Source organism: Triturus cristatus, chromosome 9, assembly GCF_964204655.1.
Source record: "Triturus cristatus chromosome 9, aTriCri1.1, whole genome shotgun sequence".
NCBI classification, from domain to species: domain Eukaryota; kingdom Metazoa; phylum Chordata; class Amphibia; order Caudata; family Salamandridae; genus Triturus; species Triturus cristatus.
This window is the reverse complement of record NC_140592.1, coordinates 390,304,077-390,322,203: the sequence shown is the minus strand read 5'-3', so window position 1 is coordinate 390,322,203 and position 18,127 is coordinate 390,304,077. Positions and strand designations below refer to the sequence as shown.

General features: G+C 46.8%; 1 protein-coding gene across 2 annotated transcripts in view; it reads left to right on the top strand.

Moving 5' to 3' along the window:
- Window positions 1-500: 500 nt before the first annotated feature.
- Window positions 501-18,127, top strand: part of DMAC2 (distal membrane arm assembly component 2) — an 86,831-nt gene continuing 69,204 nt past the window's right edge. For both annotated transcript variants that reach the window (XM_085625244.1, XM_085625245.1), the window contains exon 1: window positions 501-627. In XM_085625244.1, the coding sequence (XP_085481370.1) occupies window positions 610-627 (18 nt within the window). In that variant the 5' untranslated portion in view covers window positions 501-609. The remainder of the gene's footprint in view (window positions 628-18,127) is intronic.

Sequence of the window (18,127 nt, the reverse complement as noted above, 5' to 3'; positions counted from 1 at the left end):
CTCTGTGCGCTACTGCTTCTGCCTGATAAACCGGAGGCTGCCTTGCCTGGGGTGGGCGGGGCTGATTGTGGGCCCGTCAGAGGTGTCCAATAGGCAGGACGTCCGGAGTCTCCCGAAGCTAGGGGATACACAATACCGAGGGGATACATGATATTACACAACACCGGGAGTTACTGCAAATATTGCAATTAACTGGGCTGTTCGTACTGATGACCTAAATAACAGTACATGTACTTAGGATAAGCACCAACATATACGTGTAATCCCCCATTTTGACAGCAATACTTGTAATTACAAAACCAAATCTTAAACTTTTATTATTCTAAAACAAAGAAAAAAATATTCTATTTGTATACATTATACCAAATAAATAAAAGCAACACAACCATTTTGTAATATGCCGTTTTTTTGTATTAATTATATGAGACTTCAGCTGCTCGTGTAAGAATTAGCATGTTTACTTAATGAGAGCATATTGCTCTAAGGAGCGACGTTTTAGTCTTTCGTCCCTTTTTACTCACATTTTGGAGGCGGAAGATGACCCTTACAGCTTCGAGCTTTAGCTGAGTGAGCGCTCTAGTGTTTGGCTGGTCACATGTTTGATTGAAAATGGCAGCCTCCATACTGGTAGGTGACCGGTGAACGTACTGTTATTATACTTATTCCTGTAGCTATCCCGTTGTTTGAGTTGTACTGTTTTACCCATGTTTTCGTTGCGTGGTCGTTTAGAAGGTGACTGCACACTTAGTGCTTAGCACCATTGACCATCATCTTTGTAACTTTTATTGCTTTTTTTGGCTATGAGATTTTTAGGAGTCGAGTCGCAAGTGAACTCAGAGGTATAAATTGGCGCCTCGGTCTCGCAGTTATGTTGTGAAATTGCAATTATACAGTGGTAAAAGAGGTCGATAGGCACTTTGGAACTTTAATTCACCAAGAGCTGTGCACAGGTCCACAAGTAGACCTGATCGTCTGGGGAGATAACAGGTCAACCAGTGGAGGCGAGACTAACACTTCAAATAATGGGGCGGAGCTATCCTTAGAGCCAATACAACAAAATAGAGTGGTAAACTGTGCACATTGACCATATTGGTCATACTCCGTATGAGTATTAGTGGATTTGACAGTGTTTTCAGACTACTGATAGACCACTTTAACAAGCATTTACAATGCAATGGTCTCGGCATTGGTAAAGTTAGAGCTATTGGCATTGCTCATGACATTATTTTTGGTTATGTTTTTGTTTTTAAAACATTTAAAGAAACGGCATTGTCATGAGCAATGCCAATAGCTGTAACTTTAACAATGCCGAGACCGTTGCATTGTAAATGCTTGTTTGCTTTGGTATGACGGACTATTTAACTGATATCTCGCCTTTCATAAGCGATATAGCTACATACACATGTGTATTAGCCCCTAAACACCTAAAATGGGACTAAACTATGATTTTTCGGGTCATACTCCTATACAGTTAGTAGAAACAGAAAGCTATGAGCCCCTGCTTGCACTTTTACCTGTAGGGAGTTGGATATTTCAGGCCGATTTCCAACACCGTTTAAGACAATGTCATCGGACGATGGAATAGGTAAAATTAAATAAAGAATTCCTATTCCTTTGTCTGTGGACATCCCCCCGCCCCACCGCGCTTACCTGCACGCACCTCTGCTGGCTCTTCAGAGCACTGAGTGAGGCTTCTCCCACTAATTCTGGTGCTTCTCTCATGCTGGTGAGAGTATCTCCAGGATTGGTTCGGGGAGTTGGCTGAGTCCCGCATTGGAGCCTGCCTATAGAGAAGACCGAAGTAGGATGATGTTGTGTCACGCACAAAGGTATTTTATTTAATTATTTTTTTGTGTCCCCCGCCTCACCACCCTTGGTACATGTCAGCCGCTACTGAATTTGACCACGCCTCATTGACATCCATATTAGGCAAATTTATAGGTGGAACCTTACATGTATACCCATCCGCCTAGAAATGTTTTCAATTACTATATTATATTTTGTTCATGTATTTCTGCAATGGCCAGGATCCTTAAAGTATGCAATTGTGGAGGAGTGGCGTTTTCTGCATAAACATCAGTTTACTACACTTGAGACGTAATTCACCATCTCCTACATAATTTGCATTCTTCCAAAAAAACACAATTTAGTTTCTACCTCAAGCAGGTCTATTTACTATTTAAAAAAAGCTACACACAGTGTCATAACGTAGCAGAAAGAATTTATCTGCTCAACTTCCAGTAGATGTTTACTTCATTAAGGTGTAAAACTGGAACTAATGAGATTACATTTTTGCCCAGACAGTAAGCACTTCTTCGAAGTTGAGGGTTTCTGGAAAGTTTGTGTGTTCACGTTAAAACCCGCACGACATCCCACCCGAATCTCAAAGCTTTAAGCAATTTTGTTTTCTGAAGTGCCTGTTTCTCTTTGTTACAAACGTGCACCTTTGTTATCACACGAAACGTAATTTCGACCACTGAAAAAGATATATGCCACAATGGCGGCACTCCTCCTCAGAGGGGTTTTATGACATGTTTTTTATGCAGACACAGGCAAACACACATGGAGATGCACACACACATGTTCTCAAATGCAAACAAACGCAAAAATACATGCAGACAAACCACACACGTAATTGGTCAAGCATACAAACACCTACGTCAAATATGTATAAATGCACAGTAAATTGCACATAAAACTTATACACACGTACTTGTATGCACATTTTGCATGCCGCTATCGTCCCTTCTTTCCCTGGTGAATGTCCCAACAATCCTCCAAGGTGACACTTTTCACAGTGGCATAACTAAGCACAAGCAACACTTTTGTCTGTGTTCTGAGACGTTCAGTATTTTCTGTCTCTTGGGTGGGTATTCTCAAAGGACTGTCTCCCGAGGGGGCGCATTCAGAAATCTACTTTCGGTAGGGATGTACTGATGAAATTCCCAAGTGTTTCAGTAGCCTAGGGCGATGAAGTTGTAGCTCACTTTTCAAGACAACTTCCATCGCCAATCAGTAGTAACTATAATCAAAACTTTCCTAAAGCACTGATAAGAGGTTGTATTTCAACCCATCTCGATGGTACTCATTTTATCAACCTTGGGCGGCTGAAAGTCTGAGTGAGCCCGTTAGATTCCAACGAGGGACAGTCACATTGCACACGGATCTCCGCCACTGATGCATGAACCCACTGAACCACCTTACCTGCTTTTATGAGTGCAGACACACACTTACAATATTCAAAGTCGATTGTAGTGAAACCGCGTACAGCCAGCCCACCAGGACCCACAATCGATCTTTTCTCTTTCAAACACTATTTTCAAATATGTGTCTGGGCGCAATTTTACTGCAATTGTTTTACAAATGACCAATTCCCTACTCCAAGAGCAAACTTTCAGTGGCCGTGTGGGTAGCATCCTGGATATGTGCCAATACCGGCTTTGTGTGTATTTTTTGAATGACTCTCGTGTGTGTGAATGGAACGCCACGAGGGTCACTTTTGTTTACCTCCAAGATGAGCTCTTCCATCTCGAACTGCCTCCGCGAGGCCTTGTCATCCTCAATGGGGTCGTGATAGAAGACTGCCAGCACGTCGTGCTTCTTCAGGGCCGCTTTGTAGTTCTTGCTGCTCAGGTGGATGACCCGGTCCTCGCCGTCGTACTCGGGGAAATCCAGGCCGTCGTCCGCCCGGACGCCCAGGCTCGCCACAGCCAGGCATAGCGCCGTGACCACCAGCCAAAGCCCGTCATCCTCTTGGGCGTTCCAATACGCGCGGGGGGTGCGGAAAACTAGGTCTTTCAAGAAAAGGGACCTCCTCGGGTGGAGTCAGACGTGGCCAAGCGAGAGAGGGAGAGAGAGGCCCAGCCTTGGAGATGTCGTCTCTCCCGTGAACTGGCTCAGCTGTCCTGGGTCGGAGGCTGAGCTGTGTTGGGTGCAAGAGTCAGGGGCCGCTGGTGGTCACTGGTCCCAGGTGCACAGGCTGAAAAGCAAAGAGAAATCCAGAGACAGCAGAGAGAGTGCGATCTACGCCCCTCACTCCCAAGCGTTAGCAAAACAAGCCGAGGGCACCGGAAGACACCACCGCCTTTCTCCGAGGCAGAGCAGAAATGCCTCGGAGAAACGCAGCGTCGTTTTCGGATTCGGGGGCGTGTTTTGCTTTTTACTCCTCCTTGAGACTTCTTGCAAAAAACACGTCCCCCGATCCGAAAAGGACGGGGCCTAATCGGAATGACTGACCTCTTCTCCAATGGCTGGCCAGCATTCAAGAGGCCAGCCAATGGAGAACAGGGGAGAAGAGGGGCGGGTTCAAGCCCCTCTTCTCCAAGTCATTAAATCTCGGAGCTAGACTCCGCAAGCGCAGCCTTCGCAGCCGAGACCTAAAAATCCAAAACGATTTAGGACCGGTTTTTGCAAAGTTATTTCAAGATGACAACCCCTTGGTGCTAATTCTCTTTAAAGAGAAACCCTGAAATAACAAGCTTGTGACATATTTTTAATTCCTTCATCAGAAAGTTGCTACTGTATTGCTATTGATCTTAGGTGCATTTTCAGTTCGCTCATCAGAATGTTACAAAATATGCTTATTTGAGGCCAGACAAATTACTGAGTTTAGTGAGTTAACGCGCCAAATTTTGGTAAGTATGACTAGCAGGTCTTGGGTTTTATTGCTAATACATCTTCCATTCCTCCTGAGATTGTCGATCAGTTAGCAGTATGATCACCCTTCAATTACTCTGAAAGAAACCTGTGCTATTCTAAATGCAAATAGTTGTTAGCATCCAACATTGAGCAGTTCTCATATGAGATAACTGAGCTACATCCAGGGAGAAATCTAATCAGATGTAAAAAAAACTGACAGAAAGGTAGTTTCCTTACAACAACTTTGAAACAAGTGGAGTTTTAGCTTGCAGAGGACACGTATCCAGATCAGGGTGGAGGAAGTGTGAAGGAAGAAGTGAATAATGCTGTCTGGGTGGATCATATAATGCTTCCCTGTGCCTTGTCTGATGTTTTGGGAAAAGGTAATTGAAGGGATCCAGACTACAATGCAGCTTTTTCTGATGCTGATTTCACCTGCTGGATCTTCCGGTCTGTAAACTCAGGTGCGTTGTTCCTGTGCTCAGTGAGTTTGGTTGCATGAACATTGGATCGCTTATAATTGTACGGAACTGAATTCCATACGGGAATTCCACTACGCATAGTTACTACTCTGGCCCCATTCCTTTTATTGACCGCTTGCAAGTTGGCTGGCTAAGGAGAGCAAGTGCAGCATCATGAGGCATTAGAAGCAATTACAAAATAAACAAAGCCCTCTACCAGTAAATTAAATTATTTTTTGGATGACCTCAGTGGTTGAAATAGGTGGAATGTATTAGGAACAACATTTCCAATTTGTTTAAAAAAAATGTACAATAACTGTTTCCATATTAAAAAAAAAAAAAAACACCATTCCAGGACGGATTAAGGGGAGCTCCAGGTGACTCTAGCCGAAAGGACGACAACGGATAGGCAGTCAGAGAAAGAAGAAACAAGCCTTCCTGCCATAGTGCCTTGCTACCTGAAAGAAATGTAAATCTGTGCAGTTCTTTAATCAGATCTAATGGCGGCTTAGGAGTTAGTATATGGCTTTAATTGATTAAGTCATTAGAGGCTTTATGGTGACAAAGGTTTACTGTTTGTGCAAGGTAATTTAAGGATGATATCAGCTGAGTTCTGCAGCACGTACTAGTGGAAATATCTAAAAAAAAAAAAAACGTTTGCACTCAGTAGCGTCTGACTACTTATTACTAAAAAGATCTTTTTTAATGTACGTGGGGCTACATTTCCTGAGAATATGTGCCTGGTAACAAAAGTGATGGAAACCGGTGCAAACTTTTGGTCTGGCGGGCTATAACTTGGCGAAATGTTTTTATTTGTGCAAACCTTTTCCAACATTGCATTTGTGCTGCTCTACACAGCAGTCATACAAAGTGGGGTAATTGTTAAACTATTTCTAAGCATAGTGTTTTGTACTGGAAGGATACCCTTCCAGCACAATACCTATGATTAGGAAAAAAATAATCTCCCCCTCTCTCTCCCCTAAAGTGTGCCAGCGCTTTTGCATAATGTAATTTTAAAATAACGGCTTGTATATTCATACTGCTTTCAGTCACAGGCTGAGACCTTAAATCACCTTAAATGCTCATCAGTATCCTACCGATGCCCCAACCGAGATTCAGTTGGATAACTGTCTGGTCACACACACACACACATCTGGAATAACCATTTTAACCAATTGATCCTTCATAGCTTAAAAGAATGCATTTCACACCAATTATTTAAAAAAAAATAATCATTTAAGGTGTGTGTGTTATGCTTTATATGTATTTACCCAAAGGTGAAAGGCAACAAAAAAGTTGCAGACTATTGTTTTATTTTTTAACCTAGTCAACTGCATTGCTCTCAGGATCGAAGTTCACATTTCTATTTATGCATCTAGGCCTCTGGATGACCTACAAAATACGTTATATAAGGCTGTCATTGAGGGCCTCCCTCCAGCACAGCCCAGCACACATCAGCTAAAGAACTGTGTGTCCTGGATACAGCAGCAGCCCAGGCTGAGAAACACAATAAAAGGGTGCGCGCATGGGGGAGGTGATGGGGGTTGGGGAGTTTGGATGGTTGAAGAACTCTTTCAGCCCAGTGTTCGTTACGGGCCTGGCTGTGCATCGCATAGGTCTAATCCGATCTTTCGACCCCATCCCATATGGTGACCCATTTGTCCCCTCCCACCCTCCTCTCTCTCTTCCCTGAAGATCTCCCTTACCAAAGGTGATCTTTCAAGTACTTAAAAAACAGAGAGGACTTTACTTTGCGAATCCGGGTCTATTTTACAATTGAGGTTCACAAATCATTGTCTGCTGCCTCTGGACTCCCTAAATTAGTAACACCAGTGCAATCCCAGGCAACATGTGGGTAGGTGGCATGTTATGGTGTATCTCATGTTCTTTTCAGTAATAATTTTCTTGCTTTTGTATTCATGTTTAGCTATGGATAACTTGATCTATGGGAGATATTGGGCATTGTTAAACCTCTATGGGTTATGTTGGGCAGTGGTGAGGCATTTTGGTATCTGAAATATAGTTCTGGTACATGATTCCAACAGTAGTCCCATTACATGAAACAGCATTTAAATAGAGTAGGCTATAGATGGCCAACCTGTGATTATTACTCACGTTCGTACCCATTTAAAAAGCATCCATGTACTCCCTACATGCTTAAACCTTTTCCAATTGGAAATCTAGGAAGAAAAGTCAATAAAAATGTTCTAATGTAGTGCGTTGGGAAACAAATTAAACGTTATGGATTGTAAGGTAAAACAAGCATTGGTGAAGCCAGTATGTCTCGCCTATGAGATCTATCGTCTTTCCAATTGTCTGTTAGCCGTGTTGTACAGCAGTTAGACTGTTGTGCAGCGTGACTGAAAGTTGGAAAAAAAAGAAGCACAATGACAAGACCAGCCCTGGCTACGTCATAATGCAGGACTGGGGCAAGCAACAATGTGGGACGAAAGGGCAAGCAAGGCAAGCAACAACATGGGACAGGAGATCAAGCAACGGCGTCGAACATAGGCCAAGTAACAGTGCAGGATGGGGCAACAACCAGGTACGGGGCAAGAAATAATGCCGAATGGGGGCATGCAACAACACGGGATGGGGCAAGCAGCAGCACAGGATGTATCAAGCAACACCATGGTACGGTGGCAAGTAACAAAATAGAGCACAACGGAGGGTGGTTTGGGGACACAGAATAACACAGAACAGAACAGGAGGATGGGTGGGAGCAGGCCACGGCATGAAGCAGGATGCAAGAGGAGTGACAGCAAGCAACAAGTGGTTGGGACAAGTAACAACATGGAGCGGGACAGGAGGGTGGGAGACAGTAAGCATAAACACGGGGCACAATGAAGGGTGGTTGGATGAGCACATGCAACAACACGGAACACACGGAGTGTGGGTGGGGGTACAAGCAACAACTGAGCACAACGGAGGGATGGCGGGTGCAAGCTACAACACAGAATTCAGGGGAGGGTGGGTGGGGGATAATGGGTCGGACTTGCATCAAAAAGATAGGCAGCAAAAGCACACAGGTATGAAAGAGCGACATGGGGTGTAGAAAATGAGGGAGATGGTCTGCAAACACATACACTGTTAGGGAGTGCTTCTAAAAGAAAACGTAGCTCCGAAAGTATGAGCAGTTGAAGGAGACCGGTACTTGGCCCATGATCCAGAGGAGGGACAAACACAGGAAGAGGAAGTGAAGCCTATTAGAAATGGGGGTCTCTAGTTGGCAGAGGTATGCACCTCTGTCCAAGTAGGGACCCTTCCTTCTAGTCAGGATAAGGGAGTTACTCACTTTAGATAACCCCTGCTCAACCCCTTGGTAGCTTGGCATGAGCAGACAGGCCTATCCCAAAGGCAATGTGTAAAGTATTTGCACCCAGACACACAGTAACAACACTACAAATAGACACCACACATGTTTAGACAAAGTATCTTTATCTATACAAACAAGACCAAAACATCAAAAATCCAACATACACAATTCTAAATATAACTTACAGGAGGTTGCAAACAATTCTGTCTGTAGAAAACTATGAATGCATGACTTTTACACAAAGTACCTCAAATGCATCAAAATCCACAACGCAGCAGAGAGGGGAAGCATCGAAAAACACAGCATGCAGTCGAAGTGATACATCAAAACTGGACTGTAGGGTGAAGTGATGCGTCGTTTCCCAGTTGGTTCTTGACTGCGGTGATGTGTTGGAAAACTTGCCGCACAGGTGTGATGCGTGGAAATCCGGGACACGCTGGAGGACGATGCGTTGGCAAACAGGCACTGCACCGTTCTTGTTTTTTCTCTTTTTTCAGCTGCGGTCTCACGATGCGGCGATTCTTTCAGTTGCACATCGGGGCCGGAGTTGGTGCGGTGATCTTTGTCTTCAGAGGTTGGTGCACTGTACTCGCCATGCAGCAGATTTTTCCAGCCTCTGATAGGCGCTGAGTCGATTCTTTAGCTGCTTGCCGGCGGTATCGGGAAATTCTTCCCATGCAGCGTCGGAAAAACAGGCACTGGAAGGAGGATTTTCTTTGTTTCTTCAAGCTTTTTCAGCTTCCAGAAACAGGAACAACCTCCAGAGACCGAGAACTGGAACGGGCACCTTCTGGCAGGTCAGCACTCCCAGCAGTGGCATTCAGGGAAGCTAGTGGTGAAGTCCTTGTGGCCCTGAGACTTCAAAACAGGAGGCAAGCACACACAATTCCTTGGAGATTCTGTACAAGCAGGTTCACACCAAAGTTTGTCTTTGTCCTCTCCTTGGCAGAAGCAGCAGCTGCAGGCCAACCCACTAAAGCAACACATAGCAAAGGGGCAGTCTCCTCCTTACAGCTCTTCAGCTGTCATTCCTTGGCTGAGATTCATCTTGATTCCAGATGTAATCTAATGTTCTAGGTCTAAAATTTGTACATCACTTTCTCTTTATAGTCTTTGTTGCACGAGTCTCTGAGCTCAGTAAAAACCAGTTATGTCCTCCCTGGTCAAGCTTCACTACAGAAGGTGGAGACCGCATTGTTCAGAGCCGACACAACCTATTCAGGTGCTAGTGAAAACACCTTCCACCACTCTGAATGCAGAAAGGTCTGTACTCCCCTTGTGGCTGTTTAGAGTGAACACACATCCCCAGCTCCTGTCACACGCAAATCGGCAGAGGCACACAGGATGGTTAAACAAGAAAATGCCTACTTTCTAAAAGTGGCATTTTCAAACAAACAATTTAAAAATCACCTTCACTGAAAGGTGTGCCATTAAATTCTGAATTCAGAGAGCCTAAACTCCAAATCTCTATCGTGTCCCAATGGAAAGTTACACTTGTAAGTTGATAAAAGGCAACTCCCTTGTAAACCATTAAGACAGACAGCCTGTCAATAGTGAAAAGCAAAATGCACATTATTTCACTATCAGGATATGCAAAACACACCAGCACATGTCCTACCTTTCACATACTCTGCACCTTGCCCATGGGGGTACCTTGGGCCTACCCGGGGGCTGCCTTACATGTAAGGAAAGGGGTTTGGCCTGGCAAGTGGCTGCATTGCCAAGTTGACATGGCAGTTGAAAACTGTGCACGCAGATACTGCAGTGGCCGCTTTGAGACACATTTACAGGGCTACTCATGTGGGTGGCACAACCAGTGCTGCATGCTCACTTGTAGCATTTGATTTACAGGCCGTGGCACACTTGGTGCCCTTTATGAGGAACTTCTCAGTAAATCAAATATGCCAATTGTGGATAAACAATCATAATCACAATTTACACAGAGTGCACTTGCACTTTGGAACTGATCAGCAGTGGTAAAGTGCCCAGAGTACATAAACCAGCAAAAACAAAACCCAGCACACAGTCCATAAATACAGGAGATAGAAGCAAAAAGACCAGGGAAACCGCACCAAGGATGCCAGGTCTAACAAAGCAGACACACGCTAATCGAACAGAAGCGAGGAAATGAGAGTGATGATAAAGCCAACCAATGTTAAGCAGAGGGCGGGCTTTGAGCCCACTGTATCCTAACAAAATGTCTTGTAAGAAACAGCGTATGCGCTGTCTCAGGCAGGACCTAAAAACAACAAACAAGGGTCTCTTTCGTTAACATTTCCAGCATGTGCATGGTGTACATTCATGACTTTCTGACACATGAGTAAGGAAATCGAATCCTGTCAGATAATGTCACAATTATTTTTGAGGGAGTAAAACTGTTCAGTTTTTTTATAGCGTTTTGAACAGGCACTTCAGAGGTGCAGAATGAACACCCCTATCAAGAACTACGTTAATATTTCGATGCTTTTCATAGTGACGGATCTGACTTAGTAATGAAGAATACCGATTTTTCAATTTTAGCAAGACAATTTCTACATTCTCATCTACATTTTATGTAAGTGCACATCAGAAAGGTAATTTTGTGTTTAACAACATAGCCCCCCTCCTCATAATAGCAAACCATTCACGATGGTCGAAGAGCCAGGTTTTGAGTGTCTTCCTGAAGTTGTTCAGAGAGGAGGCACCTCGGATGTTGATCGGGAGCTCGTTCCAGGTCTTGGCTGCGATTCAGGAGAAGGCTTTTCCACCTGTTCTGGCTCTGCGCATGTGCGGGGTTCAGCAAGGTCGGCGGATCTGAGGTTTCTCTTGGGTATGTGGAAGGAGATTCTCTCGTTGAGGTATTGGGGTCCAGTGTAGCGGAGGCAATTGTAGGCATGGGTGAGCAGGGGTGTGCAATTTAATAAAATATTTACTTCTCTGTGGGGTAGGTTGCTTCTTAAATCTACTTGTTCTGTAACAACATCCACTTGCCCCTTTGGTGCCATGTAGTGCAGCGACAAATTATTATCATTATATAGGAGCTCTGGTATAGCCTCTCTGATTATGCCAGGGCTCATCCCATAGTAGTGTTTGAATACTTGCAATCCCCTTATGTTGCCAAGTTTCCTACATACTGGGGCTGAAGCAAAAGTTCCTGGGTTAGAATGGCCTTTTGAGTCTGTGCAAGCGTACTAACTTGCATGTTTTAAGGGTTTTCAACAACTCTTCTCTAATCTTTTCCAATACTGAGAAATGCTGGAAATATACTCCTGACAATGGCAGACATAAACCTTCTTCCAGAGCTGGGAAAAAAAGTGGTTGGAGGAAGACTGAACACTCAGATCTTCGCATGAGCAAATCTACACATGCTAAAATGCAGTTCACAAATATATTTTCTAGCAGTATTATTTCTTGTCCTACTTCTGTAAATTATTGAGAATTCATGAAGGCTGTATAGCTGCACTTAATGCAAGGACATATACCATGAGTGCACTTCTGAGACTTTCTTTCATAATTAAGCCCCTAATTTGGTCTGGCGTGGACTGTGATCTTTTGTGTTTATTAACATTCGGTCTCTCTCTCTGTATCGGCTGGCTTCACTGTGAGTGACAGCATTCTGCTCTTTCACAAGGAGCATATCTGCACACAAAGCAGTTTTGTTCAGTGCCAGTAACTACTTTGGCAGAGTGTGCTTTTGAGACCAAAAACAATTTTTGCTTTTGGCAAGGTTTGTTATAATGGCAAGGGCCCAGCAGCTCCCACACCAATAAGGTTTTACAAAAACCATCCAAAAACAAGTCACACATTGAAAAAACAGAAAAGATGACCACTAATTTCAGACCACCTGGCTTTGCCAATGCTTGTTTATTTTTGTTTCCCATAATCCTATTGACTCTGGTTACACTGATTTTCTATTATGTATATTTTTGTGAACTACTAGCATTCATCAACACATGTTACTAAATGATGCTGCAAAGAAATCGTACCTGGAATTTTACAGTAGTTTAGCAAAATGCTTTTTTTTCCTGCTTTCATTTTTTTGTGAACATTTTATTTTGAAAGCAAAGGATCATCAATCTTGCTTTCAAGCTTCTCCAAATATTTGCATCAATTCAGAGAGCATTCTGGGAGCATTATACACAGCCTCGTGGGAAGAGGTGTGGCGCAGCGGCCAGGGCGACTGACTCCGGAATCTGGTAATCACGGTTCGATCCCCGGCGCCGGAGGCAGATTAGCCCAGCACCATGTGACTCTGGGCAATAGCTTGCTTAATCTTCCCCACGGCCCACAGCGCCTAGAGACCCATACGGGTGATTGTTCGCGCTTTACAAATGTGGATTATTATTATTATTACATTGCTAAACTTTGAAAACGTGTACACATTTTTAAACTGGAACCACTGTCAGTAGCGCAGTCGGAGTTTACAGCATTAACTTAGAGCTCTCACTCTAATAATAAAGGCGTTCAATTAATGAACCATGGATACAAGTTTGAACAGCATTAACATATGGGCAAAAATATTACCTTAACTGCAGACAGTGCCCTTCCCCGATCCATAATGTGGTACTGCAAACTGGCAGCCAAAGGGTTTATGCGGTAGGGGGTTGGGCCTACTTGTCCCAAGGACAAAATACACATGAAAACTTGTTGCCCTTGACCTCAAACAATATGTCCTGGGCGTCGGGGTATAGGAATTCCACATCCCTGGTGAGTATCTTTTAAAAAAAAAAACTTTATTTGTCATTTTGTATATAGTACATCTACAACAACAAATTAACCTTGGGATAACGTACAGCAATATACCGTTGATAGCACGGGAGACACAAGTACAGATGGCAGCCTGCGGGGAAGAAGAGACATAATGGGGGACAATATTCGTGGAGAAACAGGCTACAATGCAAAAAAAAGGAAAGCTGAGGACAAGCACAGTGCACAATGCGCAGCACACCGAGGGCAACCCACGGCCCCTCGCTTCAGTTAGGTGTTTCATCGCTATCGGACCTGCTTCCCCCACCATCAGTGCTGTCCGGAGAGGAGGGCTCCCCCTCCGCCAACCTGGAAATGCACATTTCGCGCCAGACCAGTAGATCGTCCTCTTGCTTCACATCCTTTTGGGTGCGTTTCATGTGAACTTCTTCTGCTAAAGACCACTCCCGAACATCCCTAAGCCAGGTAGGGACCTCTGGGCTCATCTGCCCCATCCAAGTAATTGCTATCCTGCGCCTACCAAGCACCAACATTAATTGCAGGAGCTTATAGGGGAGTTTCCTTTTTTTAGGTTTCCGGACAGACGCCAGCAAGCAACTCAAGGGTGCTATTTCCACCGGGATACCTGTCACAGTGATAATCTTGCGCACCACCGCTACCCAGAACTGTTGAACCCTGGGACAATCCCATGCCATATGTAAAAAACCTGCTTTCTCCGCAGCGCATCTAGGGCATCGGTCTCCCCTGTCACCTGGAAGATGGCTCAGGGAAACCGGGGTGAGGTAGGTGCTGTGCATAAAGTTAAAGTGTGTCAATTTAAATCTAGAGTTACAGGAGACTGTACGTGTGAGGGAGCCTATGTGTGTCCATTGTTTCTCGTCCAGGTGGACCCCGAAGTCTGCCTCCCAGGCTTCCCGCGACGATAGGACCGGGGGGGGTGGAGTCCTGCTTCATTGCCATGTAGAGAAGGGAGATCATTTTGTGACCCGACCCTCATGTAAGTAGAATATCAAGGGTGTGGGACGGGGTAGGAAAATCTGGGTACTAAGGCCAGGTGTTTTTCACCACATCTTGAAGTCCGTGATAGTGTAAAAACTGTCCTTGGCCAAGGCCAAAGCTCTTCTCCGCCTGTTCAAAAGTAAGGAAAGTCTTACTGGGAAAGAGGTCTGTCAGTACCTCGCATCCACCCTCCCTCCAAGATTGAAAGGACATGTATTGTCCCATGTCTATAAAGGGAGCCAATATCCAAATCGAAAGCTCCCTATGGAAGGGGCCCTCTGTAAGATCCTCTCCGCAAATCGTTGCCACACACCTGCAGTGTGTCGTACGAGGTAGGGAAGAGATGTCCTGACCCCCTGCCCCGCATCAGCGCCTCCTGTAATGCCGGGGTATCTACTCTGCCAGAGTAGAGGCGTTTCTCCCAGTTATCCTCGTCTGTGAGCCAACGTGCCGCAGGTTGTAATTGGGCCGCGTAGTAGTATATATAGAAGCATGGGGCTTCCAGCCCACCCTCCTCATAACTTCGTGAGATAGTCTTGAGAGCTACCCTGCTGCGGCGGCCCGCCCACAGGAGGGACGTAAGTAACGTGTCCAAAGTTTTAAAGACGCGTGAAGGCAATGGGCATAAAGAGTTCTAAGGACGTAGAGTATCCTAGGGAGCATCACCATCTTGGAGATGGCCAACCTGCCCATTAAGGACAGGGGGAGAGTATTCAAAAAGGTCACCGATTGTCGCAAAGAAGCAAGGGTGCGGTCGACATTCCGGGTCAACGCTTGTGCGTCTGTTGGGGCCACCTGGATCCCCAAGTAAAGAAATCCCGCCGGTTCCCAGCGCAGTCCCAGGTCCGGTAGCTCCTCCGGGGACACCGAGGTCAATCCCGACAGCGGGAAGACCAGGGACTTGCCGCGGTTAAGCCGCAGGCCTGAGACCTCTCCAAACCGGTCCAACTGGTGCAGTAATATCGGCAACGCGTCCCGGGGAGAAGCCAAGTAAAAGAGGGCGTCATCGGCATAAAGGGAGATAACGTGACTCGTGTCCCCTACCCTGATCCCCCCACTTGTCCATCTTGGCCCTGATCCGGACCGCAAAATGTTCAATAGCCAGGGCAAACAACAAGGGCGAGAGGGGGCACCCCTGACGAGTGCCCCGACCCAGTTGTCAATCCTCCGAGCGCGCCCCCCCCAAGTTTAACCCTCACGCAGGGTGCCATATAAAGGATTCAAATCCAACTACAGAAGTTGGGGCCCAACCCTGCAGCATGGAGAACCTCGAGGAGGTATCCTCAATCTACCTTGTGGAACGCCTTGGCGAGGTCAATAGAGACCAGGACCAACGGATCCTCCCGGTCGCATACCTCATGGAGGACATGGTTCAGCCGGCGTAGATTCATGGCCGTATTGTGTCCTGGTATGAACCCACACTGGTCCTCATGGACCAAGTGAGACATATAGGGCGCCAAGTGGGTAGCTAAAAGTTTGGATAAGATTTTGATGTCCGTATTGAGCATGGTGATCAGTCGGTACGATGAGGGCTCATGAACATCTCCTCCTGGCTTCGGGATCATACAGATTTCCCCCTGTGCCATACTGAGCGGGAGCTGTCCACACTCAAAGGCTTCAAGATAGACCTGCATCAAGAGACGGGGGAGAGTAGCCGCGAATGCCTGATAAAATTCCGGTGGGAACCCATCACTAACCGGGGACTTGGCAAGTGGGAGGTGCTGCAGCGTGGACTGTACTTCCCCCAAAGTTAGGGGTTCATCAAGGTCCTTCCGCGTCGGTTCAAGGATAGACCGTAGTGTCAGGTCCTGAAGATAAGGGAGTTAAGCGGCCTCGGTAATGGCGGAGTCCACAGCATACACTACCTGCAAATGTGATCGGAGGACTCGCAACAGCCCCACTTCCGAGTGGACAAGGCCGCCCGCGGATTCCCTCAAAGCCACAATTGCCGCTGGGGCGTGCTCCTGCCGCAGCACCCATGCCAAGAGACGTCTCGATTTGTCCCCCCTCTCTATGAAGGCGCTGTCTATAATTCGTGAGTGTATATTTGTCGAGTCTATCCCAAATGTCGTGGATGCGTTCCCTGATGCCATGTTCCCCATCCACACCCCCTGTGTCTAGGGTCGCGGAGGTCTGTACCTCCAAGAGGCGACGTTCCTCATCCTGGAGCTCGCGTTGGAGCTGCTTCGACACCTCACATGTGAGACTCATACATGCGCCTCTCACTACGGCTTTCAGGGCGTCCCAGTTCGTGGCTAGAGACAAGCCCGGCTCGTTCCAATTGAGGTCAATATAATCCGGTTTGGCCGTCGCTAGATAGTGTTTCCCCACAGGGTCCTCCAGGACCTCTGCCGGGAGCATCCAGACTCGTGGACGGTTAACCGGACGGCCCCAACCAACCACACATGCGACCGGGGAGTGATAACACATGCAGAAATGCCCTTCCCACGCTGGTGCCAGGACGTGCAGAGCTGTCCCAATAGCCCAACCGGGGCCAACGTTACTGAGCAAAGAAAAAACAACATAGGAAACACAACCCCCAATTCGGACTCCCGACGCGGGCCAGTCACCGCTTAGCCTACGGTCATAACCACTCCGCCCCAACTATCATGCGAAGCCACAGGATCAAATTAAGTGGCAGCGCCCGCAAGGCGCAGCCGCCATATTCTCAGCTGAATGTTCCCACTCAAGCCCCCCAGGAAGGGAGAAGAGAAAAGAAACAGGATAATAAAGGGGTAAAGAAAAGAGGTGGGGGGAGGAAAGAGAGAAAATGAGGTCAGACAGAGACATTATCACGGCAAGCGCGTCTCCAAGGGCTCTGCGATACCATAAGCAGTGGGCCCCTAATGTCCAGCCCTCTGCCGCCCCAGCCTCATGAGCGAGGAAACAGGAAAGAAAGAGTAGGGTACCATATTCAAGCTGGGTCTGTTAGTAACGTAGGTGGGTCCATGACAGTCTCTGGAACCTCATGACTAGGTGACAGGGGAGTCTCTGGCACCAGTCTCCCTTCAGGTGTAACCGTCACCGGCCGTGAGGGAGAGTCTTCCGGATCCGAAGCGTCCATTCACAGGGCTCCATCGTCTCCCACCGTGATCTGCCAGTGCCCCTCCAGGGTATCGCCCGCTGAGTGATGCCTGGACCTGCGGCTTCTCGGGGGTCTGGTCCCCCAGTTGCTCCGGGGACCTCTGTGTTCATGATGCGGGAGAGCCTCACCTCTGACCTCAAGCCACTCCCACACCGCTTCCGGGGAATCAAATAAATTAGCCCTGCTCAGGGCTATCACCTTAAGTTTCGCAGGATACAGTAACATGTACTGGAGGTGAAGTTCCCGCAGGCGCTGTTTGATACCAAGAAAAGATTTCCGTTGTTCTTGGACTTGGTGGGTGTAGTCCGGATAGATGGAGACTTTAGCGTTATCAAAGGTGAGGTCTTTCGATTCTCTTGCCGCTTTCAAAGTACAGTCTCTATCTCAATAGTTCTGAATTTTGGCAATGAGTGTCCGAGGAGGCGCTCCCGGGGGCGGCGGCGGGACAAGCGCCCGATGGGCTCGCTCTATCACGAATACATCAGAGAGGCCCACGGGGCATACTTTAGTGCGTACCCAGTTTTCCAGAAATCGCTCCGCATTTCTCTGTTCTGCACGTTCTGGAATACCTAGGACCTTGATGTTGATTCGACGGGCCCTACCTTCCGCCTCCTCCGCTCGGCGCTCCAACGCCCCGGCAGTCTGGGTGACCTGCTGTTTCAGGGAGGCCACATCCCCACGAAGCTGAACAATGTTTTTCTAGGGCAGTGCGGGATCCATGTATCGCCTTCAAGAGTTCAGCTCGAGACGGCTCATCCCCGTCTCCATCCAGTCCCGACTGGCAAGTGATGCGCTGTGTGGGGATGCGTTGCGTAGTATACTGCGTAATAGTGTTGGAGTTAGAGGCACGGGGCACCTTGTTCTTACCCATGTCGCTGTCAACCAAGGACCCTGCAGGGGTCCGCAGGCGCCGCAGTCCCCAGGCCTAGATTCACCTCGGAA